General features: G+C 38.3%; 1 protein-coding gene across 1 annotated transcript; it reads left to right on the top strand.

Annotated features, from left to right (window-relative positions):
* LOC117079085 (cyclin-dependent kinase inhibitor 1C-like) lies at positions 1-26,695 on the top strand. Its single transcript, XM_033202700.1, has 3 exons — positions 1-43; positions 240-555; positions 24,147-26,695. Exons 1-3 carry the CDS (start codon positions 1-3, stop codon positions 24,169-24,171), a joined length of 384 nt encoding a protein of 127 aa, XP_033058591.1. The 3' UTR covers positions 24,172-26,695.
* The last annotated feature ends 860 nt before the right edge of the window (positions 26,696-27,555 follow it).

Raw genomic sequence — 27,555 nt, 5'->3', positions numbered from 1 at the left:
ATGGGCGCGCGCGCCCCGAGAGTGCGTGCGTGCGTGCGTGCGTGTGAGTGAGCACGTGAGGGCCCCAGAACGTGCACAGTGGGCGGGGACAGGAAATGGGAAGCGAGGGGCGGGGGTTGCCGTTGCCATGGCAGTGACGTCAGGCGTCGGGGAGCGAACCCGGCCCCTTCCCCACGCGCGCGCGCGCGCACACACACACAGAGACATGCACACGCGCGCGCACAGCCGCTCTCCCTCAGACACACTGGAGGGAAAGGTCAAACTAAAGGCGAGGGAGCAGAGAGACCGGAGGGAGCCGCTGCCGCCGCCGCGCGCCATGACGGACGCGGCGGAGGCTGCTTTCTCAGTGCGGACACCGCCGAACCCCAGCTCTCGCCGCGCCCCCTGCCCCCCGCCCCTCGCGCGCCCCTCACCCCAGCGCTGGCGCGTCCCCGCGCCTTCTCCCCCGGCCGCTCCAGGCGCGCGTCGGGCCCGGGGCGCGGGGCGCCGGGAGCGGGAGGGTGGGGGCCGCGGCGGGCGGGCGGCCTCCTCGCCCGACCCCCGACCCCGGGCTAGGTGAGTGCCTTGGGGCGGGAGAGGGCGTCCGGAGCGGAGAGGACACCGGGCACTCAGCCCCCCTCCTGACCCCCTTCCGGGGGCGCTGACAGGCTCTCGGGACACGGTCTCTGGGGGGTGTCGTGGGGTCACTAGTGTCGGGGGGTGCTTTTTGGGAGCCCCCGTCCCTCAGGGTCGGGCGCCCTAGTCGTCGGGGGCTCGGGGCCGGGGAGTGGGCGCTGCGGTGCGGCCCCGGAGTGCAGCTGCGGCGACTGGGCATGGGGCGGGCGGCGGGAGGCAGGTGGGCCCCTCCCCGGGGCTCGTGAAGTGCAGGGACCGGGCGAGGGGGCCGCGAGAAGCTTTCGGGATATGTTTGTCCGGCAGTTGCAAGAAACTCTGCCCTCGGGACGAGGCGCCTTGCTTTCTGCCGGGGCCAGCGAAAGTGGCGGATTTCAAAAACTCGGGTGAAGCCAGGCTGGACCGGCCCGGAGGGAGAGGGGCCGGGAGCACCCGTCTGGATGGGGACCGGAGATGAACGAATCCGCCTGTGTGTAGCACCAGGGCATGATGTGTGCACGTTGCCATGCCAGTGTTTAATGTTTGTTGCTTATGGTTATTTTAGGACTAAATGATAAAAAAGTTACTTTGGCGAGAGGGAACTGCTTGATTTGACATGAGTTCTTCCCTTGTGCATGCAGGAAATAAATTCTTGTACACACACAACTGAATTTATGTCCGGTGGACTTTACAAATAATGTACACAAAACTCCAAAGCCCCGAAGCAAGGTGATGTGTGTCTGAAGAGTTTCAGGTGTCAGGCTCCGTGTTCCGTGGGAACAAAATAGGAGGACACCGAAGTACTTGATATGCCCAAGCAGTCATCTTTTTGTAATAAGCTTTGGATCCCATCAAAGTGGAGTTTAGTTGTAACTGCCAGGGTTAAGTAATCGCATTGACCCAGTGCCACCCACCAGTTTGGAGCTTCTCTGAAAGTAATTTACGAGACAGTCTTGTGCTGATTGTGAATAACCAGTGCTTTTGCTGATTTTTTTCCTTTTTAATTTTACACTATCATAGTGTATGTGTATACTACCTGTTTACCAAACGTTAGAATGAATTATTCATAAACTCTCCACTAAATCACTAAATCAGGTACTAGCTGTGGCATGTCTTTAAAAAAAAATTTGAATGTTACCTGGAAATTACCGATATAATGGTTTCAAGCTGATAGGGATTTTTTGAGCTTAAGTCTAGCATAAACACTATCCCAAGTGGATGTGTTTTAAAATTTAAATCTCATCTAAGAAAACTTCGTAGTTTGTGAAGATGCAGGATTGTGATGATAGGTGAGGAAATGGCAGAGAGAATTTTTGGTGGAGAATAAGAGTGTGAATTTGGTGTTAACCAGCAGTCTCAGCGTATACACACTTGCTCCTTACCTAAGCATTTCTGATATGTGGGTGCTTTTTCTGTTAATTATGTATCTTTGGTTGTTTGTCATTTTCGAAAGTTTCCTCAACAGAGTACCCTCACTTTGAAATTGAGTCCTTGGGGCATGTAGCCGGGATACCAGAAGTTTTCAATGCCAGATGCAGAGAAAGATCAGTCCATTTGGGATCTTGTTATTTCTGTGCAGCTACTTTTGTGCTATGAGGTCTCTTTTACATCATGCTCCTATTGGCCATAGCTGACATATGTCTGTATACGGTCCTGTAATGGGGTACTTAATTGTTACAGCCTGAAAGTATTATTTCTTGTAATATATAAATAAATTTTTATGTTTTTCTCTCTTCTCTCTTTTTCAAGGCAACTGTAGAATTGGACAAATCAACAATTAGCATATCCCCCTTCTGTAGGTCTTATTGACCTTGGTGGCATCGTGGAGGTTATATGTTCATGGAGATAAACAGTTCTTGAACGGTTTACTCCAGGTGGTAAAAACAACATGCGAAAGTGATTTGGGCTATGCGTATCTTGGTTTTTTAAAAATCATTTTTATCGAGCTTTTATTGTGATCATGGCCAAAAATAAAATCATTCTTTGACTTTTTTTTGAACTACTATACACACATTTCTGTATTGCATTTTTAAGAATTGCTTATTTTTCAATTTTTCTAGTATTACTTGTATATTCTACCACAGGTGAATAGCTCGTTTTTGGGGTGACATTTTTAGAGCTTGCTGGATGGTCACTAGAAAGAAGGGCAGTAATGTGGTGTGAATGTTTCAGCTTATGAAAACAGCTGTGCTCTACTTTAAGAAATTTGACATTTGAAAGTTTAAGATTACAAAACAAATTAATTACTAGTTGGTTTTATTACGTGAGAATTTTACAAAAGGAATTCACTAAAAGTTGCTTTCAAGTACTTAATCCCTTTATATGGTATTCATCAAATGTGATTTGATTTGTGAATAATCAGTCAGCATACAACAATTTAGGAACAGGTTTTTGGCATATGTTAGGGTTATCGGTGTGTTCTTTGAGTTATCTCTTTACCAAAAGTGTTTGGGGACAAAGTTAAATTCAGTATTGTTCCACTTATATGCCACCTATAATGGTTTAACTGAGTGGGAATATTGTCCTCTGATTTATCCCACATCCTTTAAGGCAGGGGTGTCCAATCTTTTGGCCTCCCTGGGCCACACTGGAACAAGAAGAATTGTCTTGGGCCACACATCAAATACATTAACAATAACTAATGAGCTTAAAAAATTGCAACAAAAATCTCATAATGTTTTCAGAAAGTTTACACATTTGTGTTGGGCCTCTATCAAAGCTGTCCTGGGCCACGGTTTGGACAAGCCTGATTTAAGGAATATATTGAAGCCTAATTAAAATGCTTTTCACCATTGAGTAAAATTTTATGATCAGGTTTGTCAGGAACCTCATCCAAGGTAGTTCAGTTAGTGGAGTATCAAAAGCACCTTGTTGTCAGACACTCTCACTAGGACAGTGGTCCCACAGCAGAGGCCAACAAGCAGTTATACCCAAACTTCAGCAAAATCAAAATAAATGGATTTGGTCTAAAGTCCACGAGCAGTAAAAACCGTTACCTTGAAATTTTCTGTAGGTGCAAATTATTCTGCACAATTAAAGGCTTGTTTTTCCCAAGCTGTAATTCTGTTTGAGTCACTTGTGAAAAATGCTATTTTGGTAAAAGAACAACTATATATTCTTTCAAAGGAGTTTTTTTTCCCTTTGTGTTAATGCATTTGCGTTTATTTGGAATTGCAGGAGATGATGAATGAAGTATTTGGAAAGTTTAATTCAGAAATTATTTTGCTTTGGTCATGTAGAAAAAAAAGGAATGTGAGTTAATAGGAGAACTTATTTGTGAGTTAGTTCATACTTCATGTGGGGATGAGGAGGAAAGGAAGGAAGTAGCCGCAAACTTTATTAAGGATAACTAATCAAGTTTCGTTTGATTTATACTGTTCATGCCTGGCTTGGGTAACAATGACACCTTCACCTTTTCCTAGTTTTCAAGAAATTTTATTCTTAAAGAAGGGGTTTGAAGGATAAGAGCTAATAAGCATCAGGGCATATAAGAAGTAAAAAAAATACCTTCAGAATGCTTAATAGTATTTTGTTTTGTTTTTATACATTAGACAGAATGCAAGAAATTAATTTAATACTGAATATGGGTCAAAAGCCCAATTTTGGGATACTGGGCACAGTTTCATTCCTCTTAGCATAATTGAATATTGTAAAAATGGAAGGAACAGCTTGAATGGTGCCATTGATTTTTTTAGTGCAGGCTCTTAGTTCCTCAATTGAACAAATGAGTAAAAATGAAGATTAAACAAGAGATATTAAAGGAAGCGTTTTCCATTTTTTTAAAAAATCCCAAGGGACTGTCTCAAATGATTGCTAATTTCAGAACATAGTGAGATTAAAAAGTATATTACATTGGATTTATGATTAATGAGGACACAATTACAATTTTTAAAAAATCCATGTAAAAAAGGTAAGTGTACTACTGCAGTTTACAAATATTTATGCCAAGATATGTGAGGCTAGCGGTAATGATTAGAAATTATAATTGGAAGTTAGACTGATTTATGTTCTCAATTTCATTATTTAAGACAATGTCACTTTTAAAATGTCACTTAATTTTTCTGTTCCCAATGTTCTTTTCAATAAAATGCAATCATTATGCACCATACTTTATGTAAACTAGGGTTTCAAAATAATGTTAACTAGACTGTTTTTTTTTTTTTTTTTTTTGAGACAGAGTCTCACTCTGTCGCCCGGGCTGGAGTGCAGTGGTGCGATTTTGGCTCACTGCACCCTCCGCCTCCCAGATTCAAGTGATTCTCCTGCCTCAGCCTCCCAAGTAGCTGAGATTACAGGCAGCCACCACCACGCCTGTCTAATTTTTGTATTTTTAGTAGAGACAGGATTTCAGCATGTTGGGCAGTCTGGTCTCAAACTCCTGACCTCAGGTGATCCACCCGCCTGGGCCTTTTGCCCAAAGTGCTGGGATTACAGGTGTGAGCCACTGTGCCCAGCCAATTTACTAGACTTCTTAAGCATAAAATATTATCTAATAATATGTATATGTATGTCCACTGCATGGGATTTTTTAAAAGTTTAGATTTTGTGATCTGCAGAAATGTAGGCAACAGTTTTTAAAAATAAGAAAGGCTGAGTTCAGGTCGAGCGTGGTGGCTCATGCCTGTAATCCCAGCACTTTCGGAGGCCGAGGTGGGCAGATTGCCTGAGCTCAGGAATTCACGACCTGCTGGGCAGCATGGTGAAATCCTGTCTCTACAAAAAATACAAAACGATTAGCTGGATGTGGTGGCACATGTCTGTAGTCCCAGCTACTTTGGGGGCTAAGGTGGGAATATCGCTTGAGCCCAGGAGGTTGAGGCTGCAGTGAGCTGGGATCACGCCACTGCACTCCAGTCTGGGGTGACAGAGCAAGACCCTGTCTCCCTCCCCGGACACCCCTAAAAAAGAAAGGCTGAGTTCGGAGTTTTAATCATGGGTGACTCTAAATTGCATTTTCTTTTTCTCCCTAAAGGATTTTCTTTCACTGTTACATGTTTGTATTTTCCTGATTCCACTCATCTTAGTATTAGGTGTTGGATCATCTTACCTGTGGCGTCAATACAAAGTTCATTTGTAAAAACTGTTCCATTTATTTTCTCCCAGCTGTTTCATCTGAGAAATTGTTTGAACTTCAGTTGTCCAATGTAGTTTAATCAGTTACTCTAAATAGAAAGATTATTGCAATTTTCACAAATTAGGGGAAATATAAATTTATCTTAAGTTTATGAACATTTTTATATTCCTGTGGGGACAATTAAGCACAGTATATGTAATTTAATAACTCTCTTGGCATTTGTTCTAAGTTAAATTTATTTGCTGTATTGTTAAAATCAATGTAGTAGGTGTACAGTCTTTTAAAAACTAACCTATTTGTCTGGAATATTTTTTAAAAAGATCTAAAAAACATGCCCTTAAATAGATGGAGTGGAAATTTTACTATTAAATTGAATATATAGTTAAATGTGTGATACTGGTATTGTTTTGATTGTTTTTATTTTACATGTGAGGATTTTTTATATGTTTCTGTCTAACTACTTTTAAGTAGGTTTTAGTTTTGATTTACAAACAGAAGCTTCTCTAAAAGAAAAAAGTTGTTTTGTTCTTTGTGATTATATGCTAGTCCTCAGACTTTTGTAGCTGAAAGAAGTAGAAATGAGTGATTTATTAAGCTGTTTATCTAAAATGACTAGTTGCAGCATGTGATGTAATTTATTTTTACTATAATGTACAGAGATGTCTTTATCCCAAACAAATTTATAGCAGAATCATTTGCTATTTTTTGCAAATTTAGGGAATCTGGAATGTGCCCAGAAATGAACTGTTGATTACCACGTGTTCGATTGAGTAAATATCCATATGGAAATGGTATTTTGCTTGTAATGATGTACTGTTTCTGATTAAGGACCATCTCTTAAGCATGCCTGTAAGTAAATATACTACACATATTGGTCAAATGATGTATTGACAGCTTTAATTTGTAGCGTATGCTTCTCTCACTCCTTTCTCCTTTTAGTAATTGTCAATAGTCTTCAGCAGTATTGAGAGTGAACTTTTAATGCACGAACTTTTAATGCACGATAGAGTGCTCCAGGGTAGCTGTTTTCTAATGTTTTATCTGATGGAGTAAAGAAATAACTATCTGAGATCATTGTGTAACTCTTATTGTGTGTTAAACATTGTTTTGAACATTTCAATCTGTTAATTATAAAGCAGATGATTCTTTAAAAATTCTTAAGACTGAGTGATTGTGTTCCCCACAAATGTTAGTACTGGGAGGGAAGGGGGTAAAGGTAAAGAGAAAGATAGTAGGATTAGTTTAGATTGTATAAAGTAAGTGTAATTGTTTCGTTCTAAAACATGTTGAATTAATCATTGTATGCCTTTTCCCTGGGATTATAACCTTGATTTTTAATTCACCCTTCTCACTGTGAAGAGTCAGGAGTAGTTAATTGCAAGAGAGGCATATGTACCTCTTTAACCAGTTTTACATATATTGCTGGGAATATTAAATGGCCATAAGGAAGATAAGCAGTTTCACACTGATGATCATTTTTAGTAAGCACATTTAGATTTCCAAATTTTATAAGGTGGAAGAATAGACACCTTATTCTTAGATGAAGAAGGGCTTTTAGACAGAAGGTCATTGTTAGGAAAATTCAAGTTTACCAATCTTGGAAAAAAATTACAGTTATGCCAGTTACATTCTATATGTTTCAGCACTGCACTGTACCAGTTTTGAATATTCTGTGGCCATAAATACACTAGTATTTGTCCAACTATGAATTCTGACTTTTAGGTTAGAAAATGTGTTCATTTAAATTATAATTTTAACTTGAGTGAAAAAGCTGATAATTTTTATCTTCCTTTTTTTGTCATTAATTTTGAAGATCTCATGCTATATGATTAGTTCTGTATATGACTATTTCTGTAATTGATGAACAACTACTAGAATGAATTATTGTACTTGAGCAGTTAGAATCATGTCAGGAGAGGCATGAAGTAAGTAGAACATATTTGTGTAGAGATAGTAATTTTACTTTCTAAAGCAGTGGTTTTGAAACTTTTCTGCTGAGAGTGTGCTAGAGGAAGTAAAGCAGTTCATCCCGGTTTCAACCAGTGCTATTTTATTTTGATTAATTTTAAGCGTGGAAGTTTGCATAGTATTTTAGTTGAGCAAGGTTCTGTTGTTTAAAAATACGATAGCCTCTATTGTTACCATATTGATCTTATCACTCGCCTGCTTAAATCCTTGCTGTGTTTTTTATTGTTATTGTGACTGATAAGACTTTTCTTTTCCTACCTCCAGCTTCATTCTTTATCTCTGATCACTTTCTTTTGCTCTCTGTGTAAACCCTGCATTCTAGTTCTACTTAAATTGTTTGATGTTCCCTGAGAGGAAAATGTTATTTTGACATCTACATGCCTTTGCACATGGAACTGCCACCATTCTCACTTGAGCTAGGCAGCACGCAGTTCCCTTGGAAGCTTGGTCATCTTTCCATAAAAGCAATTATTACATTGTTTTGTAACCGTGGCCTCCCTTGAGAGCAGAGACCATCTAATTTATCTTATATTCATACTACTTGGTGTTTATTCAGTATTCAAATGTCTGTTGAATTATTGCATTTAGAATTTGAGAAGTAGTAAAATTACTTTAATAAATACTAATGTGAATAAAATATCCCAGATCTAGTTCTGTGCAAAAGAGTCTTAGTGACAGTGTCAGACATTATGCTAAATATATAAAAGGCACCCAGTTGTTGCACTTATGATGAAGTATAATAAAGCCAAAATGTTTTTAAAAATTATGTTAGATTCCGGTGGCTTAAGTGATGTCTTAGATTCAGTCATCTGGTCTTAAAGTTGATTGTGGGCCAGGCGCGGTGGCTCACGCCTGTAATCCCAGCACTTTGGGAGGCTGAGGAGGGCGAATCACAAGGTCAGAAGATCGGGACCATCCTGGCTAACACGTTGAAACCCCATCTCTACTAAAAATACAAAAAAAAAAAAAAAATTAGCCATTAGCCAGGCGTGGTAGCGGGTGCCTGTGGTCCCAGCTACTCCGGAGGCTGAGGCAGGAGAATCGCTTGAACCTGGGAGGCAGAGCTTGCAGTGAGCCGAGCTCACACCACTGCACTCCAGCCTGGGCAACACAGCAAGACTGTCTTGGGAAAAAAAAAAAAAAAGTTGATTGTGAAAGCATTTTAATAATAATTCTATACAGCCTTGGCTGCCTGTGATAATATTTCATATGTGATTAAAGCTAATAGACTTAAAGGGACCTTCAAGTGTCAAGATATATAATCCAGCAATACAAACTCTAAAGGTAGAATGGAACCTGGAGCTATCCTCCCTGAATTCCTATCACTGTCCTGTCTCTCGGTAGCTGTGTTGTCTTAGGGAAGTTGCTTAACCATTCTGTACCTCCTTTTTCTCATCTGTAAAATGAAGACAATGATAATATTACTTTATATGGCTGTGGTAAAGAGTACCCAGGAATTAATGTTTTAAAAGCACTTAAAAGAATGCCTGACATACAGAAAATACTCAATACATGTTAACTGTAATTAATTTGAAGTGGCTTCTTAAACAAATCAATATTTATTGTGCATCATTTTCATCTTTTAAAGATAATTGCTTTAATACTTGAGCATCTGATTTTTTTTAAACTTAAGATTTTTCGTTAGTTACTGTGCTTTAGACTGACAACTATTTGAGTACTTTCCAAAAGTACTATCTCTAGTGAGGTATTGTCCTATCTCCCAGTGGAATGTAGGCTGTTCCCATTGGATGGATTGATATGGGAGATTTGAGACTAGTTCTGATTTCTGAGCTTAGCATTCAGTTCCCATGACCTGCACAGGTATTGGTAGTGTCCACAACAGAGCAGGGAGAGAAATAGTACAGGATTCCAGTGGCAAGTTCTTAATCCTTAACCTGTACTGAATGAGTCCTAAACTTTCATATTCCTTAGAAGAGAACAGGTGTTCCCCTTTTTTTCCCCCACATTTTCCTTTTTTTTTTTTGGCTTGGGAGAATAGATTTTTTAAAAATCTGAATTTATATTCCAAAAAGGCATGTGTAAGTTAATTTTCCTAAGTCAATGAAGCTGCTTTTTAATCTTACTTTGTAAGATGCATACCAGCAGTAAGAGAAGTAGGTAGGGCTTTAGTAATTTGTGTCAGGAACCATGTCCTATTAAATCCTATTACATATGCACATTTCGTACACAAAGAAAAATTTAAGGGAAGAAGAGTTTTTTCCAAGTTATTTTATTAAGTACTCTTTATAAAAGTATATTTCTTGTAATAATCTCCTATCTGTCCCTCTAGCCCACCTTTACTTTCTCACACTTATGCTATCATAACAATTAAAATATATTCAAAGTTATTTGGGTAACTTAAAAAAATTTCATTATAGGAAGGAAATGTGGTTTGAAAATCAGAAATTTTTCAAATTTTAATAAATTTTAGTGTTTATTATGCCAGCTGTGAATGAGTTGAAGATGAGGGGCTGGGATATAAAGCTAAACCAGGTACTTATCTTTACTACTTATGACCTACTAGGGTGTCCAGAGTATGCAGAGAACATAAGGGAATTTGGAAGCTGGGAATGGAGACTGGAAAAGTGCTGGATTTTGAATAGTGCCAGGAAATAAAGGAAGACTTAGCAAGGGATCATTTTTCAATGCCAGTGCCATGCTGTGTAATAGTCTACCATGGGAAATTTGAATGCTTATACAATTGGTCGATACACTAATATTGTCTTGTAATTTGAACACTAACTCTTAATATTAAGAAATTTTTTCTCAACAGCTGTCGTAGGAACTTTTAAAATAGTTTGTGCTTTTCTTCTGAAAATGGTGAGTTAGGTCATATTAGGACAAATAAATTTTAGATTAAATACAATTTTGATTAAACCTGTTTTCTCTGTAAAAATCCAAGACACTGTATCTATCTTTAATGTTACCTAGTGTTAAAATTTCATTTCCCTCAACAGCATGCATTTCCAAATGTTTGTTAGACCAAACAACTTGTTTTACTTCTTACCTTGGTTCTCATTCTTTGTTGTTGTTATTTAATTAGAAAAGAGAAATACTGTTTGGGCCTTTTCATATGCCTCAAAAATGTTTGGTTATACAGAAGAGTGAGTTAGATTTATAGGACTCACACCCATTTTGATCTCCTCAAGTGCATTTCTAACCATGTTTTCATCCACTTTTCCTTGTTTTAGGTTTCTCATAGAAATAGCTTTTCATTGAGCTAAACGTATTTCCTCTCTTACTCGTTCTTGGAAATCTAAGACTATGTATGTGAAACTTCTTATTCTTGTACACAATAACTCTTAAGTATTTGAAAATGACTATTCTACTTGAGTCTTCTTTTTTGCCAAACTAAGGGAAAAAAATCTTCTTTTTTTTTTTTTCAGACCACATGCATGTGATGTGGCTTACAGACCTTTCCCCATCCATATCGCTCAACTCATGACAAAGTCTTTGTCAGTTTACCTCTGAAAATACAGTGGCCAGAACTGAACTGACTACTTCCGATGTGGTCTGACCATTGCTGAATACAGTGAAGCGATTATCTAGGATACTGTGCTTCTATTAATGTAGTCTGAAATTTGCAGTGCGTTTTTTGGCAGCCACATTACCCTTTGATCACATTGAGCTTTTATGATCAACTGAAACCGTGTCTTTTTTTCATGTGAATTGCCTTAAGTCTGATCTTTGTCTCTCTTTACTAGCCAATTGACGCTTAGGGTATTATCTATTGCATTACTATAAAACTTTAAATGAATTTATCTATCTGAAGATATCAACTAACATTTGTATAAAATAGCAGTTTTCATAGTGTTTTCACATCTATTTAATCTTCACAACAACCATCTGAGAATCAGAAAAAAATGACTTTCCACTAAGTCTAGAATTGGCACATGTAGAACTTCGTTGCAAGCTTTTTGATTCCAGATCTCATGCTCATCTCATTGTTATTCATTCACTTAATATGCGCGTGTCCATTCCTGTGTGGTAGGTACCATGTGGTACTGGTGTGTCAGGTGCGAGACACATTGCAGGCTCTGTCCTTGTGTTTATGATCTGGTGTATAAATAATTACTACCAATTACTAGGCACTTTTCATAAGGAAGGCACTGTGGTAGACTATTATTTCAAAAATATTTATTGCTTCTCTCTATCAGGATTCTTTCTGTAGTCAGATTATACTTCTCATTCTGTTGACATCAGGTTTGACCATTTGGCTTTCCTTGACCAATAAAATGTTAAGAGGAAGTGACGTGTCCCACGTTTGAGCAGGTATTTTTCATCTTGTGGTTCTGCCAGTGGCCCTTGGCCCTGTGTCATGAAACCAGCATGCCTTAGCTATGGCTGGTCCCAGAATAATGGAGCAGAGCTGAAGCTGTGATAGGTGTATAAGTGGGAGATAAATACTGTGCTGTAAGGCACCATGATTTTGGACATTTGTTACCAAAGCAGAATATAGTTCACGTAATGATACTGGCATCACTGAAGGTGCTGTATGATGATAATAAGACTTGAGCATTGTCCTAAAGGAGCTTGCAGTCTTGGTAAATGTATTGCATTTCCACAGGTTATTGGGAGCTGAGGAAAAGGAGAGTAATATTACATAAGGATCTTTGAGGTTGAGGATCTTTCCTGACCTTCATCTCATCCCTAGACTGAATCAGTCAGTATGTTTTAAACCTTGGGTTTGTGATCCACTGCTCACTGTCACAACCTCTTATTGTCCAAAATTTGATAGGCATATTTTCTATGCCCTCGTTCAAATCACCTTTTTAAAACAAACGTTAAAGAGGATGAACTTCTACAGAATTGTGGTTATGAGCTTCCTTCATAAATCTATTAATCAGCATTTAAGCTAAGAATCTACCCAGTTGAACTGTTTCTCTAGTATCCAGAAAGATATCATGATGTCCTAGATTCTATGTGAATTTTACTTGTGAGCATTTAAATTTCCTATTACCATGTCTATGTGTGCTCCTCACTCTGCATGGGATTTTAAAGAAACAAAGCCTTGACCGGAATTCCAAAAGGAATTCCCCCCCCCCGCCCTCCCCCGAGGGGATACATTTATGTATCCCCTAAGGAATACATACATGGCCAGGGTTCAGAAGGGTTTTGAAGCCTTTTAAATAATTACATGTAAAATTTTATGTAAATATACATTGTTCTGGTCCCTAGCTTTCATCAGATTATCAAAGGAAATCAAAAACTCCCCTGGAAGGTTGTAAACCCTGTTGTAGAGTGAGACTAGAAGTAGAACAAGGATCTGGAGAGCACCAGTGTTTAAGGGACAGGTGGAATAGGAGCCCAGAGAGAAGTCAGAGAAGGTATAGTTAATTAGAATATTTGAGGACCGGGAGCAAAGGTAATGTCAGAGAAGCCAGTTCCTTATTAATCAGAGCTTTTGTGGCATGTTGGGGGAAGGGGGCGTAAATTGGGCAGTTCTCATGGCATTTCACTCTGATTCCTTGGAAATTACCAAATCTGCAGATACATTTAATGTCTTGGGATAATATTTTTCTTGACCTATAAACATAAATTGAAAGTAATTATTTTTCTTTTACTGTCTCCTTCCTATCTTGGACTTTGATTTTTTTTTTTCTTTTAATCCCTATCTTTGCCAGATTAAAAGGTCATTCTTTTTTCCTCTTTTTTTCCCTTCACCCCCTTCATCTTACCCTTCCCATTCCCAGACCAATTCAAGGCAGTTGCGAGTAAAACAATTCTTTAGGTTATCTGTTAGCAATTTTGTTCCAAGTAAGTAACCTGGCTTTTGTTTTTTGTGTTGTTGTTGAGAATGTATTTAAATCTTTTTATTGTCCTTAACACTTTTGGCAAGTCTCTATTTTTATTGAAACAACTTCATTGACATATAGTTGTTATACAATAAATGACACATTGTAATGTGCAGTTTGTTAAGTTTTGACATGTGTTTATCCATGAGACCATCACCACAGTCAATATACTAAACATACACCCCCAAAAGTTTTCTGACGTCCCTTGATAACCCTCCCCGGCATTCTCTAGGCAACCATTGTCTGTTTTCTTTTACTTTACATTGGCATGCATGTCTTAAAATACAGTATGCGCTCTTTTTGTCTGGCAACTTTCACCCAGCATTATTTGGAGATTCATCCATGTTGTACCATGTACCAATTGTTACTCTTTCCTGTTGGTAAGTAGTATTCTGTTGTATGGATATACCACATTTTGTGTATCCATTCACCTTTTGATAGTCTATTTGGATTGTTGCCAGTGTTTGACTTTTAAAGTAAAGCTTCTATGAATATGTATGTACATGTCTTTGTATGGACATATACTTTTCATTTCTCTGGGCATATACCTAGGGGTAGAATGGCTGAATCATGTGGTAGCTATATGTTCTATACCTACTTAGTTTCTTCTTAAACTGCCAATGGTTTTCCAAAGTGGCCGTACCATTTTACATTCCCACCAGCGTTATGCTAACAATTGGTGTGGTCAGTCTTTTTAATTATTGCCATTCTAATTAGTGAGTAGTGGTGGTTTTAATTTGGCATTTCTCTAATGACTACTAGTGGTTAGCATGCTTACATATGTTTATTTGCTATCCCTTTCTCTTTTGTGAAGCATCTGTTCAAGTCTCTTACCCATTAAAAATATCTGGTTGGTTGTTTTCTTACTGTGTTCTGAGGGTTCTTATGTATAAATCCTTTATCAGATGTATGATTTGCAAATATTTTTCCAGACTGTGGTTTGTCTCTTCATTCTCTTAGCAGTGTCTTTTGACGGGCAAAGGTTTTAATTTTGATATCTAATTTATCAGTTTGTTCTTTTATGGGTTATACTTTTGGTACTGTATCTAAAAGGCTTTTTGTGTAATACAGGGTCAACAAAGGTTTTCTCCTGTGCTTTCTCTCTGTAGTTTTAGGTTTTCTATGTAAATATAGTGATCCGTTTTGAGTTAACTTTTGAGTATAGAAAACTTTTCTGTCTGGATGTTCTTAAAACACCATTTATTGAAAATTTATCCTTTTTCTATTGAATTCCCTTTTCCCCTTGTGAATAATCAGTTGATTTTATATATGTAATTCTATTTTGGACTCAATTTTGTTCCATTGAGGTATTTGTTGATCTTGACACCAGTGCTACACTGCGTTGATTATTCAGTGTTGAAATCACTGTTTTCCAGTTTTCTTCAAAGTTATTTTTGCTAGTCTAGGTATTTTACATTTCCTTATGAATTTTAGAATAAGTGTCATGTTTTTTAAAAAGCTTGCTTGACATTTTGATTGGAATTGCAGTGAATCTGTAGGTCAATTTGGAAAGAATTGACATTTTAAAATTATTGAGTCTTCTGACCCATGAACATGGTATAGCACTCGGTTTAGGGCTTTATTTATTTCTCTCAGTAATACTTGGTAGTTTATAGGATGCAAGTCTTTTATATTTTGGTCTCGTATATGCCTCTGTAAGTTGGGTTCTCCAGAGAAACGGAATCAATAAGGGTGCGTTTTGTGTGTGTGTGTGTGTGTAGAGAGAGAGAGAGAGAGATTGATTTTAAGAAATTGGCTCATGTGATTGTGGTGGCTGGCAAGTCCAAAATTTATAAAATTGGCAGGCAGGATTTCTCTTACAGTCTTGAGATAGAATTCCTTCTTCCCTGGGTAACCTGTTTTTGCTCTGAAGGCCTCATTTGATTGGATGAGGCCCACCCATGTTATGGAGGAGAGCTCTTTTACTTAATGTCAACTGATTGTTATCATTAATCACATCTATAGAATAGCAATATCTAGAGTGGTGTTTGATCAACTGGGCAGCATAGCCTAGCCAAGTTGACACATTAAATTAGCTATTAATATCATTGCAGTCCTTGAATATTTCATGTTTTAAAATGCTATTGTTAATGATATACTTTTTTTGTTTGTTTGTTTTGTTTTTGAGATGGAGTCTTACTCTGTCGCCCAGGCTGGAGTGTAGTGGCGTAATCTCAGCTCACTCTACCTCCACCTCCTGGTTTCAAGCCATTCTCCTGCCTTAGTCTTATGAGTAGCTGTATAGGCATGTGCTACCATGCCCAATTTTTTGTGATAGAGACTGGGTCCCACCTTATGCCCAGGCTGGTCTCGAACTCCTGACCTCCTCATCCGCCTACCTTGGCCTCTCAGTGTTGGGATTACAGGTGTTAGCCACTGCACCCAGCCAGTGGTATGCATTTTTAAGCTCAGTTTCTGATTGATGCTAGTTCACTACTACTTTTTAAAAAATACTTCAACCGCCTTTTCATTATTCTTAAACACGTGACTAGCAGCCTTTTCATCTGAAATTAGGATTACCCTCTATTTTTTAGGCATATCCTTTAAAAATATAAATTTTTTAAAGAAAAGTCCTAATGTTGTTACTTAATCTTTCACTTTTTTTTTTCTTTTTGCTGGAATCATCTGACAGAAGTGGCAAGTTCATTTTAACAGTCTTGTCTTATTTTGTTTGGACCATGTTCTGGTTATTTTTTTCATCACATGATTGTAACAGTCCTTAAATATTTTAGAGATTAAAATTCTAGGTCAGTTTAGAGCATAAATGGCAAAATAGACATGTTACAAAAAAAAGAGATATAGGAAATTTGGGAGAGAAGATAAAGTTCATATTTTAGGTATCATCTTTATGCTAGTCTCTTTCTTTGATCAAGTCATTTAATTTCTTTGAGTTCTAGTTCCTCATCTGTAAAGTGGAGTAATATCCACTTCCTGTGGAATTGTCATGAAGTTAAATGAGATGCTTTGTGTAAAGAGCCTGGAATAGTGCTGCTAAATAGATGCAGCTCCCATTACTTTTTATTTATTTATTTATTCAGTAAATATTTGACACTCACTGTGTGCCAGACACTGTTCCAGACACTGGAATTACAGGAGTGAAAAGGTAGGCAACATTCCTGTTCTTACAGAGCCTCTATTTTGGCTGTTCTGACAGAAGAGGAAGATGATAAGGAAAGGAATAAACTAAACAATTTCAGATTGTAATAAGAAGTGTAAAGAAAATCAAAGAGTATGTGGTAATAAAGAATTGCTGTGGTGAGAGCACACTTCAGACTGAGTAGTCAGGGAAGACCTCTTTAAAAAGGTGACACTTGAGTAGAAATGCTCTTAAGATTTTGGAGAAACTAGGCATGTGAAGACCTGAGTGAGAAGTTTCCTAGCAGAGAGAAGAGATAGTGCAAAGCCTCTAAAGTGGGAAAAATGTGACAAATTGAGAGAATTGAATGAAGCCTAGAGGTGCTGCAAGTAGTGGAGAAGTCAGAGAGGACCAGCTAATGTAGGGTCTTACAAGCAACAGTAAGAAGACTGGATTTCATTCTAAGTGCAGAGAGAAGCCGCTGCAGGGTTTTAAAACAGAGGTGGTGGCCGGGCGCGGTGGCTCAAGCCTGTAATCCCAGCACTTTGGGAGGCCGAGACGGGCGGATCACGAGGTCAGGAGATCGAGACCATCCTGGCTAATACGGTGAAACCCTGTCTCTACTTTAAAAAATACAAAAAACTAGCCGGGCGACGAGGCGGGCGCCTGTAGTCCCAGCTACTCGGGAGGCTGAGGCAGGAGAATGGCGTAAACCCGGGAGGCGGAGCTTGCAGTGAGCTGAGATCCGGCCACTGCACTCCAGCCTGGGTGGCAGAGCAAGACTCCGTCTCAAACAAACAAACAAACAAACAAAAAAAAACAGAGGTGGTGTGATCATGAGATGGAAATGTTGCTATGGACTTTCGGAAATAAGAACTTAGCTTTGAAACATTAGCAAACTAAATACTAGCAACTTGGATTTCCAGTTGCCCAAGAAACATGAGGGTAAACAACTTATTTTCCCTGATACAAAAATCCCAGCAAGTCTTTAGCAAAGGCAAGTCTAGGTTATCTAGAGCAAATACCATTTTATATCTTTTTAATTTTACTAAGACTTGTTATGTACTTACAGATGTTACAAATGTTTTCAAAAATAGTGCCTTGTGGATTGTTTTCCTTTTATGAGTCCATGTGGCAATTGACTAGCATAGCAGTAACGAGTACAACTCTGGTTTCAGATACGAGCATGATGATTGATCATGTAGAAGCATTAAGTTAATAGTGACAAGTATCTATTGCCAGAATATATTTCATTATAGGACTATGAAATTATTTAGCTGAATGGACCTTAAGAGTTGGTCCTTTTTCCTTTATAGAAGAGGAAACTTAGATTCAAAGGGGTTAGGTGATTCACATTATTTCAACATTTAAAAAATAAACCTGGATTTTACTATTCTAGTTGTAGGATAAGAGGTTCTTGAGGCAAAATGTGGAATAAGAGAAGATAGTGACATCTGTTTGCTTTGTATCTGCTGCCTTCTCTGTTGCTCATTTATTTTACATCTATGCTGTTTCACACTTACCCTTGGACTTAGGATATTGGTATGTGTCGAACAGTTGCTCCCTTAGTGTGGAAACAGACAAGTACACAGTTGCTACACAAGGTGCAGGCATCATATGATAAATGCAAGCTTAGTGTGTTGCAGAGGACGTGATGGGCGTGTCTGTTAAGTGTTCCTGTTTAGAGTCTCTTTACCCATAGAATTGAATGTCCTTGGCTCCTCATTTCAATTTAATATATATTATATTGCCTTGGCTGTTTGGCCTTCCTTGCACTTGTTTGCCTCCCAGCCATAAGCCAATTGGAAGGCCATGATACATCAGGTCTAGTGGGTTAATCTGTGTCTGACCAGTAAGACCTACCTATCTTGACAGTCACCATGATGACAGCATATCTTACTTTAAATAGAAACCTGGTTAGAGACTAATATAAGAATAGTTGGTCTTGAATAGATGTATTCCTTCTCTTAAGCGATGTAGGTTTTATTAATTCTTGTATTTTGAAAAATCCTGAAAGGAAATTGAGAAACAGCTATTTTGTTAATTTTGGCTCCTTTACTGTATTTTATTTTGAAGTGTAGCCATTCCTAAGAACACTAGCACAGGAGTTCATTGTTGATTTTATAACATATTCTGAATCTTAAAACAAGGTACCAAAAATACATTCCTAGAACAAGTAGATAAAGTAGCACTGCTATAATTAGGGGAAAATGGTAGTTTTCTTGTAAGCTCTTTCTCTTTCAAGAGCTTAGAATTTTCTGTAAAAACCAAATATTATCCTTTGGGCACGTGTGTTTTATTCTTTCTCTTGATTCTGTGTTATAAAGTTTGATTAAAAAGGAAAGATACTTTTTGTCTTCCAGACAAAGAATGTTCATATTTGTAATTTTTGTGTATGACTTGTTACCATACCTCTGAGCCTCCCTTTGTTTAAAGAGTAATTATATATATGTATGTATTTTTTAGTCTACAAAGGAGTATCTTTGACGTGTGTATAAAATCAAAATGGCGTACGTTTTTGAGAATATTCAGTGATTCCTGAAGACTGTATTATAGTTGCATAAAGAATTAGATGGCAGGCCGGGCATGGTGACTCAAGCCTCTAATCCCAGCACTTTGGGAGGTGGCTGAGGCAGGTGGATCAACTGAGGTCAGCAGTTGGAGACCAGCCTGGCCAACGTGGTAAAACCCTGTCTCTACTAAAAATACAAAAAAATTAGCTGGGCATGGTGGTACGCACCTGTAATCCTAGCTACTTGGGAGGCTGAGGCAGGAGAATCACTTGAACCGGGAAGCGGAGGTTGCAGTGAGCTGAGATTGCACTCCAGCCTGGGCAATAAGAGTGAAACCCTGTCTCAAAAAAAAAAGAATTAGATGACAATAGTTTTAGCAATCTAATGTGGTAGGTGATCTGGCATTATTTATCTCTTTGGTCACATGAGGATAAGGCTGCCCATGTCCATTAACCATCTCCTGGGCCTTTGGAAGAAGGGAGCCAGAATCTTAGAAATTTGAACTGAGAAAATTGGACACAAGTTAGCAGCCTAAAATATAAAACCGATATAAAAATACAAAACAGATTGTGTATGAATTATTGTTTTCTCATCTTTATTTTGTGCAGATAAAGAAACTGAACTATGCAAGTATTTTCTATGAAAGGGTGAATAAACTATCCAAAGTGAGTGATTTTAGCCTGTGTAGAAAACATCTCCAGCTGTATTAAATATAAAGCTGTCAGCTCTTTGAATGTCTCCTTGCAATAATTAATCATCCTTCTCAGTTAACAGCACAGACAGTACAGCATAGGTAAGAGAGTAGGCTCTGGAGCCAGTCTACCAGGTGCTCTTGTGATTCTGGGTACATGGCTTTCTGTCTCTCATTTCTCATTTACAAAAAGAGGATAGATAACACTAGTACCTACCTAATAGTGTTGTTATGGAGATTAAATTAGTTAATTTATATAAAGCACTTAGAACATTTCCTCAGACATAGTAAGCACCGTATAAGTATTTACTATTTGTTGCTGTGTAGTATCTATACTACGATTGATTGATTGATTGAGACAGTCTTGCTCTGTTGCCCAGGCTGGAGTACAGTGGCACAATCTTGGCTCACTGCAACCTGTGCCTCCAGGGGTTCAAATGATTCTCCTGCCTCAGTCACCTGAGTATCTAGGATTACAGGTATACGTCACCACGCCCAATTAACTTTTGTATTTTTAGTAGAGACAGGGTTTCACCATATTGGCCAGGCTGGTCTCAAACTCCTGGACTCGAGTGATTTGCCCACATTGGCCTCCCAAAGTGCTGGGATTACAGGCATGAACCACTGCGCCTGGCTCTATAATACATTTTAAGTGGCTGGTTTTATTAGTTAAGGTCTCACAGAGAATTTGGCATTTAAACTGGTCCTTGAAGGATGAATAGGATTTGTAAAAGTGAAACAAAGAATTGAAAATGGTGAAAAGCTCTGTGAATTAAGTTGTTAAGAAGTAAAGAATCTTTCTTTCCATTGATTGCATACTAGCTGTGTGCCTGCCTCTGAGCTTAGCATTTGATGACCATTACATTATCTTATGCAGTCCTCATAATAACCCTCCAATATAGGTATTTTATTTTATTTTATTGATACAGAGTCTTGCTCTTGTCGCCCAGGCTGGAGTGCAGTGGTGCGATCTTGGCTCACTGCAACCTCTGCCTCCCAGGTTCAAGCGATTCTCCTGTGTCAGCTTCTCGAGTAGCTGGGATTACAGGTGCCTGCCATGATGCCCGGCTAATTTTTGTATTTTTAGTAGAGACAGGGTTTCACCATGTTGGCCAGGCTGGTCTCAAACTCCTAACCTCAGGTGATCCGCCCGCCTCAGCCTCCCAAAGTGCTAGGATTACAGGCGAGATAGGTATTTTAAGTTGTCATTTAACAGATGGCAAAGTAGCCACAGAAAAGTAAAGCCACTTTTTCAAACTCACAAAGTCAAATGTTTGGCCTAGTTCTGTCAGACTGTAAAGCCTATGCTTTTAATTGTTATCTAATACTGCTTTCCTATCAGTAGACTATCAGAAGATCATTCCTAAAGATATTTAAATGAATGAGTGCTCTAGGGTTGGAGTTCAAAACATTAATAGAACATTACTGTTGAGGATGCATTTGATCACTTTGCTGCTGTGAGAGACTGGATGCTGTGTTTGCTGGTCATTTCAAAAGCTGAAACAGACCTGCCTGTCCTTGCCAACCAAATACATTGTTTCTTCTATGATTCTGTCATCTTGAAAGTACTTGTTTTTTTCTGACCTGGGAATAATGGTATTGTGGTTATTGGCGTTTTTGTTATCTTTCTTACTAGAAATTATGCAGATATCCCCAATTATATTTGGATGCACACCTTAGATTCCAAATTTTGTTGCCTGGAATTGACTGAGTACCTTTTGAGTTCCCTGCATCAGAGAGGTGTTTACAGTTGTGCTTCCCAGTCTTCAGCATTTATGGTTTCATGTTTGTCAAATTTGTTTGAAATATAAAAAGGATAATCTTAATTCTGTTACTGATCATTCCTTCATTCTCTAGCTACTTGTCACATCATCTTTCTTTTGAAACTTTTAGGGAATTAATTAATAATTGCATACTCATTCTTTTTCCATTCACATATCTCACTGGCTTTATTCAGAATTAAATTTTTTTTGTCCCTGTGTACTACTTCCTTCTATTAATTAACTGATGGTTGTTTTTCCTCCTCTGTGTTTTTGATGCTTTTTTTCTTTTTTCTTTTACTGTTTAAAACTGTTTCTGAAGATGTAGCTAGTGACTCAGGTGCTAGCTAGTGTTAGTGATTTCCCCCTCCTATGTTAGTTAATACCATGTCAAGTACAACTGAAGAACTCTGTTGTACTCACAGATTATGCCCCTCATGGTCAGCAGACTATTCAGATACAGACTTTCAGAGGGAAGGTTTTCAAAAAAGTGTGGCTGCAAATCTATAAATGCTTTTAACGTCTGCACATTGCATTACTGTTTCAAATGTTTTTATACTCACATAATTATTTAATATTCACAACTATTCTGTGAGAGCTTTATTCTTTTATGTTATAGGGTTTTCTTATTTTACAGATTGGGAAACTGGTGTGGAGCAGTTAAATGACTTACTCAAGATTACATAGCTAGTTATAAGTGGAAGGACAAGGATTTAAAGGAACAGGTGTGGCCTCTTCCAGGAAACAGTATAAATAGTCAGACTTTATGAAGGATAAATTGGTAGGAGAGTCATTTATCTCTCTTGTCTGTAAAGAGGATTCTTTTTCTCAAATAGAGCGTGAAGTAGGTTATTTACTAGAAAAGCTTGAAAATGCATTTCAGAAAATTAAAACTGCTTTGAAATTAGGTTCATAATAAGAATTGTTTCGGAGCCTGGCATCCGTTGGACGTTGTACACATATTCTCTGTGTCAGTAAGGTTTACAGTTAAGGTCTCTTCAATCCTTATTTTCTGAAATCTCTTTTTGCTTATATATTGAGACTGAAGTTAGCAATTTTCCTCCAGGTATGAACTTTGAAAATTAAATATACTTATTGAAAAGTAGGTTGCATTTATATAGTGCTACCCTCCAGGATTCTTGGAAATTTAAATGTATTATTGTATAAATGAATCGTGGAATGCACTCTAGAATCTATAGCGGTTATCCGTTTTGTTTTGGGTGCAGTTCATGGTGTTTACTTAAGTCTCTAAAGCAGAGTTTAGGATCTCTGCATTTCAGTTACCTGAGTGCTGTGGGGCTACATACCCAGATTCTCTTGTTTTAAGTGGTCTTAACACTCAGCTCCGTGTGTCGGTGGTGACAAATTTTACTATATTTATAACCTAGGTCTTTCAGTGGGCACTGTTTCAAGAATCTAAGAAGGTGCTGGCTACTATTCAACTCACTGTCACTTTCAGTTATGGTCAGAGAATTTTGAAAACAAAAATTCTGAATGCCCTATAGTTTGATAAAAAGTAGTTGATCCTTATGTTCAAAGCACTCTCCCACTTCACCTCTCCTCTAGGTCTGAAGCGTTCCTATGCAGACTGTTTACTGACATGATAAATGAAATTATCCATTTGTGCATCCTAGGATTGTAGTGTTACCATTGCCCTCCACTCAAAATGCAATATGCATTTAGTCCATAATAGCTTCACTCCATTTTAAGTGAATAGTTGTTTCAACTTTAATCTGTAATCGCAATTAAGGTAAATTATTCTTGTTTGCCTAGGACTGTCCTGGTTTTAAAACTCAAAATCTCTTGTCCAAGGAACCCTCTCACTCCTGGGCAAACCAGAAGAATTTCTTAAAATACTATTTAGGACAATTGGTCACCCTAACAACAAGGCTGTGTTGTTGATGAGGCTTTAGGCATGTTATTGAGCTATAGACTAAGCCCAGATCAGTGGTTCTGAAGATTCTGCATGGGTCAGGATTACCTGCAGTACTTGTTAAATAGACTGCTGGCTCCCACCCCCCTATTTGGATCGTGTAGGTCTGGGGTGGGGGTCTGAGAATTACTTTAGTAACAGTTGCCTAAGCCATGCTGACACCGCTGGTTTGGGGAGTGCATTGAGAACCACTGGCCTAGATCAGGCCGTGTACTGTGTGAGTATATGATGATGCTTGGTTCAGAATTACGGAGAAGGGGAGCTGTGTTTCTCTGCTTACAGGCCTAAGCACCAACAACACCAAAGAGTATTTGTGTGTCTGAACTGTGCTCATACAGAACAAGAAGAGACATGCTACTGTTGGAGATGACAGAAGTAGGGGAAGGGTTAAAAACAGTCTAGCTGTCAAATCCTTCATGCTATGGATATATTTTAATTGCTTATAGTATCTTAGGCAAACTTTGACTTGACAATTAATTTGAGTCTTATAGTCATAGCATCTGAAATGGATACTTCAGAAAGGAAATATTCATTATTATAGCAGAACTGATTATAGCTGGGTTTAGCAGGGATAATGGTACCCATCTTGCCTACTTCTCAGTTATCACTGTAAAAATCTAGTTACATAAAAAGTGTGAGCATTCTGTATAAATAAGATGTCATGGTGATGATTAAAGTGTACATTGTTATTGGGCAGTATGTTTCATAGTGCTTTCATCTTCATGTTTCATTTGGTTGTTTTCAGGTGTCTTCAGAATTCAGGAAAGTAGGTGGGACTGCAGACGTTACCCTTCCCTGCGACTCTTGCCAAGATCTTACAGACTTCAGTGTGCCGGGCTTAGATGTCTTCAGAGGTAGTTACCAGGTACTTGGTTGTTCTTGGATAGTGGGCCTGCCTGATCAGGATTTGGTATGTTTTCCCACTGAATTAAAATTGTTTTGCCTAAGCCTCATTTTGTGTGTCAAGAAAATAAAGGCAAAAGAGTAAGTGCTGTGCTCATAATCCACAGCTAGCTGGCAGTCAGCAGCCCGTGAGGCTCTGAGTCTCTGGTCTCCTAGTCTCAACCTTCTAGGCAGTGAGCATTGTTAGTCACAGAACAGGCCCGCCTTGAACTCCTTGTCTTGCTCATCTTTGTTTCTCCCAGGGCCTAGCGTTCACATACACACATATACTACATACGTTTATGCATGTGTGCGTGTGCATGTCAGGGAAACCAGAATTTGTTCTCAGCTCCTTACTCATGTGAGCTTAGCCAAATCGTTTCTCCAATCTGTACCTTCTTCTTCATCTGTAAACTGGAAGTATCATCTGCTCTGCCAGTAACCTTAAAAGTAGTTACTGCATAAGGATGAGAAAGTGTATAAAAACACTTTGAAGCTTTTGTTACAAAGGGCAGTTCGTAATAATGAGTAAATGATAAATAAACCTTATAGAATAGGAAACATTTTCATCTTTCTGTCCTAAACACCTTTCTGTTTTATAAATTTTTCAGTATTATCTTTTTCTTTTTTGTCTCTGCTGTTTATATAACTTTGGATATATAGAGAATGGTAATTATTATTGAATGGATTGAAAACAAGAATAGAGTCTCTTTGGGAGTATCTGTGTGTTGTTTTTTTTTTTTCCTTGTAATTGGGGGCATTTTCTGCTCCATGGTCAGTTTCCAGTGGTTTGTGAGTTCTTGCCTTCTGCCAAGTGTTTTCTCCCTGTCACCACCCTGCTACTACTACTCTTTGTATTTACCTTCCCAGCTGCCCTGCCTTATTTCAGAGTTCAGAATCAAATTGTAGCCAACCATTTCTGAGAGCCTTCCTAGACACCACTGAATTTCAACTAATTAATACATTTAAGGAATACAAAATCTAGGCCAGTTCAGAATTTGACTTCATTTAAGGGGTTTGTTTTTTTTTTTCCAGAATATTTATCTTAAGTTACAAAACACTATTTCCTGTTAATTGTTTTCTTATGTATTCTGGTAAAATTTTATAAACCCAGTAAAACTCTCCCATAACAATACTCTTGGGGGATAATGGCTTGTATTCATTGTGGATTGTCACATAGGAAGAGATGTGTTTAGGTATCTAACTTGTTTTCAGCATTGTACTTGAGACATCTGTGGTAGGATAGAATCTGTGATAAATGTGGCATGGCATACGTCATACATGGATATTCATAAACTGCCTCTGATAGATTGATTGACAAACATTTCCAGTTACTAAACCAGTAGCACTGTTCCAGTCAGTAGCTCAGTAATACCCATTTTTTTGTCTGTACAGCAGATTGTGTGTATACATGTGTGTCTTGCCCGTTTTTATAAAAATGTGTTAAAAGTAGAATGCTAATGCTGATAGAGAATTGACCCTTAAATATGTGATGTTTTTGACAAAGATGAAAATCATAAAGCATGCCAAAAATGGTAAACCTTTAGCTTCAGCTATCCCCTCATTATACTTTACCTTCTTACTGTGTATTATTACGAAGATTGTGTCTAGAAGATACTTTATAATGATAGAAGGTATTTTATAATAGGGTTTCTTATCACATATACTTAATATTCAACTTCTGTACTTTTAATTTTCATGTTTCCTCAAGAATATATTATACAAAGTCATAGTATTTGACAAAATTCCTTCATAAGTCTGAGGAAAATATTCTATGTATTGTTTGTGTTAGTTAAATACAGTGGCTCTGATCAAAATGTCTTTTGATCAGTCTTTAAAAAAATTAAACTGAGAACAGGAAGGTAAATTAAAGGAGAGAATTGGAGACTTGTGGTAACTGGTTTATTGCAATTTAATGTGCACCATCCTCATTAGTCAAGTATCATGTGCCTACCTAGGCATGAAATAGCTATTTTTTTCCTAATTTAAATCTGGAAAGTTTCAATTGTAGTACAGTTTGAATAGTTGTTGTTGTAAATAGCCACTGGACTTTTGAAAAAAGCATTTGTCTTCAAAAACAGTGAAGGTCATCTTGTATCCATACAGACCACATGTACTTTCCTCATTATTTCCAGCATTATTTATATAATGGGTAGAGTTATTTACAACATTAAACAAAAAGTATTTCAGAGAGCAACCATTAAATATTATTGCAGGGTAAATATCAGCAACTGAAATCCTTTTCTCATAGTTTCTCAAAAAACTTGGTATTAGGAAATTAGTAGCCTCTCAGTATTTGTATATTGGTTTTTTCAGTAGTTATTATATAGTGTGTGTGCATATACATGCTCATGTATGTATGTATGTTCATTTCTTATAAGTCACTGTGACTTGATCATGGACTTTAATTGTTTTAATAGTTTGTTTTTTCTTATAAATCACTGTGACTTGATCGTGGACTTTAATTGTTTTAATAGTTTGTTTTTTCCCAAAAGAAAGTTACTTTACGTATTTTATTTTTATTTTTATTTTTTTGAGACAGGGTCTCACTCTGTCGCCCATGCTGCAGTGCAGTGGCATCATCTCAGCTCACTGCAGCCTCCACCTCCTAGGCTCAGGGATCCTCTTACCTCAGCCTCCCAAATAGCTGGGACCACAGGTGTGCACCACCACACCCAGCTAATATTTTGTTTTTTGTTGTTTTTTTTTTTTTTTGAGACGGAGTCTCGCTCTGTCGCCCAGGCTGGAGTGCAGTGGCGGGATCTCAGCTCACTGCAAGCCCCGCCTCCTGGGTTTATGCCATTCTCTCACCTCAGCCTCCCGAGTAGCTGGGACTACAGGCGCCCGCCACCACGCCCGGCTAATTTTTTGTATTTTTTTAGTAGAGACGGGGTTTCACCGTGTTAGCCAGGATGATCTCGATCTCCTGACCTCGTGATCCGCCCGTCTCGGCCTCCCGGAGTGCTGGGATTACAGGCTTGAGCCACCGTGCCCGGCGTGTATTTTTTTATAGATAGGATTTCTCCACATTGCCCAAGACTGGTCTTGAACTCCTGGACTCAAGCGATCCACCCGTCCACCTGCCTTGGCCTTCCAAAGTGCTGTGATTTATAGGCATGAGCCACCATGCCTGGCAATTTTACATATTTTAAATTAAAGCAAATCTTGGTTTTTGGTGGAGTGCAGATTTACTTATATTTCACTTAGTCTTCTTCCTTTCTTTCAGAAAAGTACTGTGGAAACAAAAAGGTTTTAGTATATTGCTTTATAAA

Source organism: Trachypithecus francoisi, unplaced genomic scaffold (assembly GCF_009764315.1).
Source record: "Trachypithecus francoisi isolate TF-2019V2 unplaced genomic scaffold, Tfra_2.0 Lachesis_group7, whole genome shotgun sequence".
In the NCBI taxonomy this organism is placed as follows: Eukaryota; Metazoa; Chordata; class Mammalia; order Primates; family Cercopithecidae; genus Trachypithecus; species Trachypithecus francoisi.
Note: the sequence above shows the minus strand (reverse complement) of the source record. Positions and strands in the feature narration are given on the sequence as shown.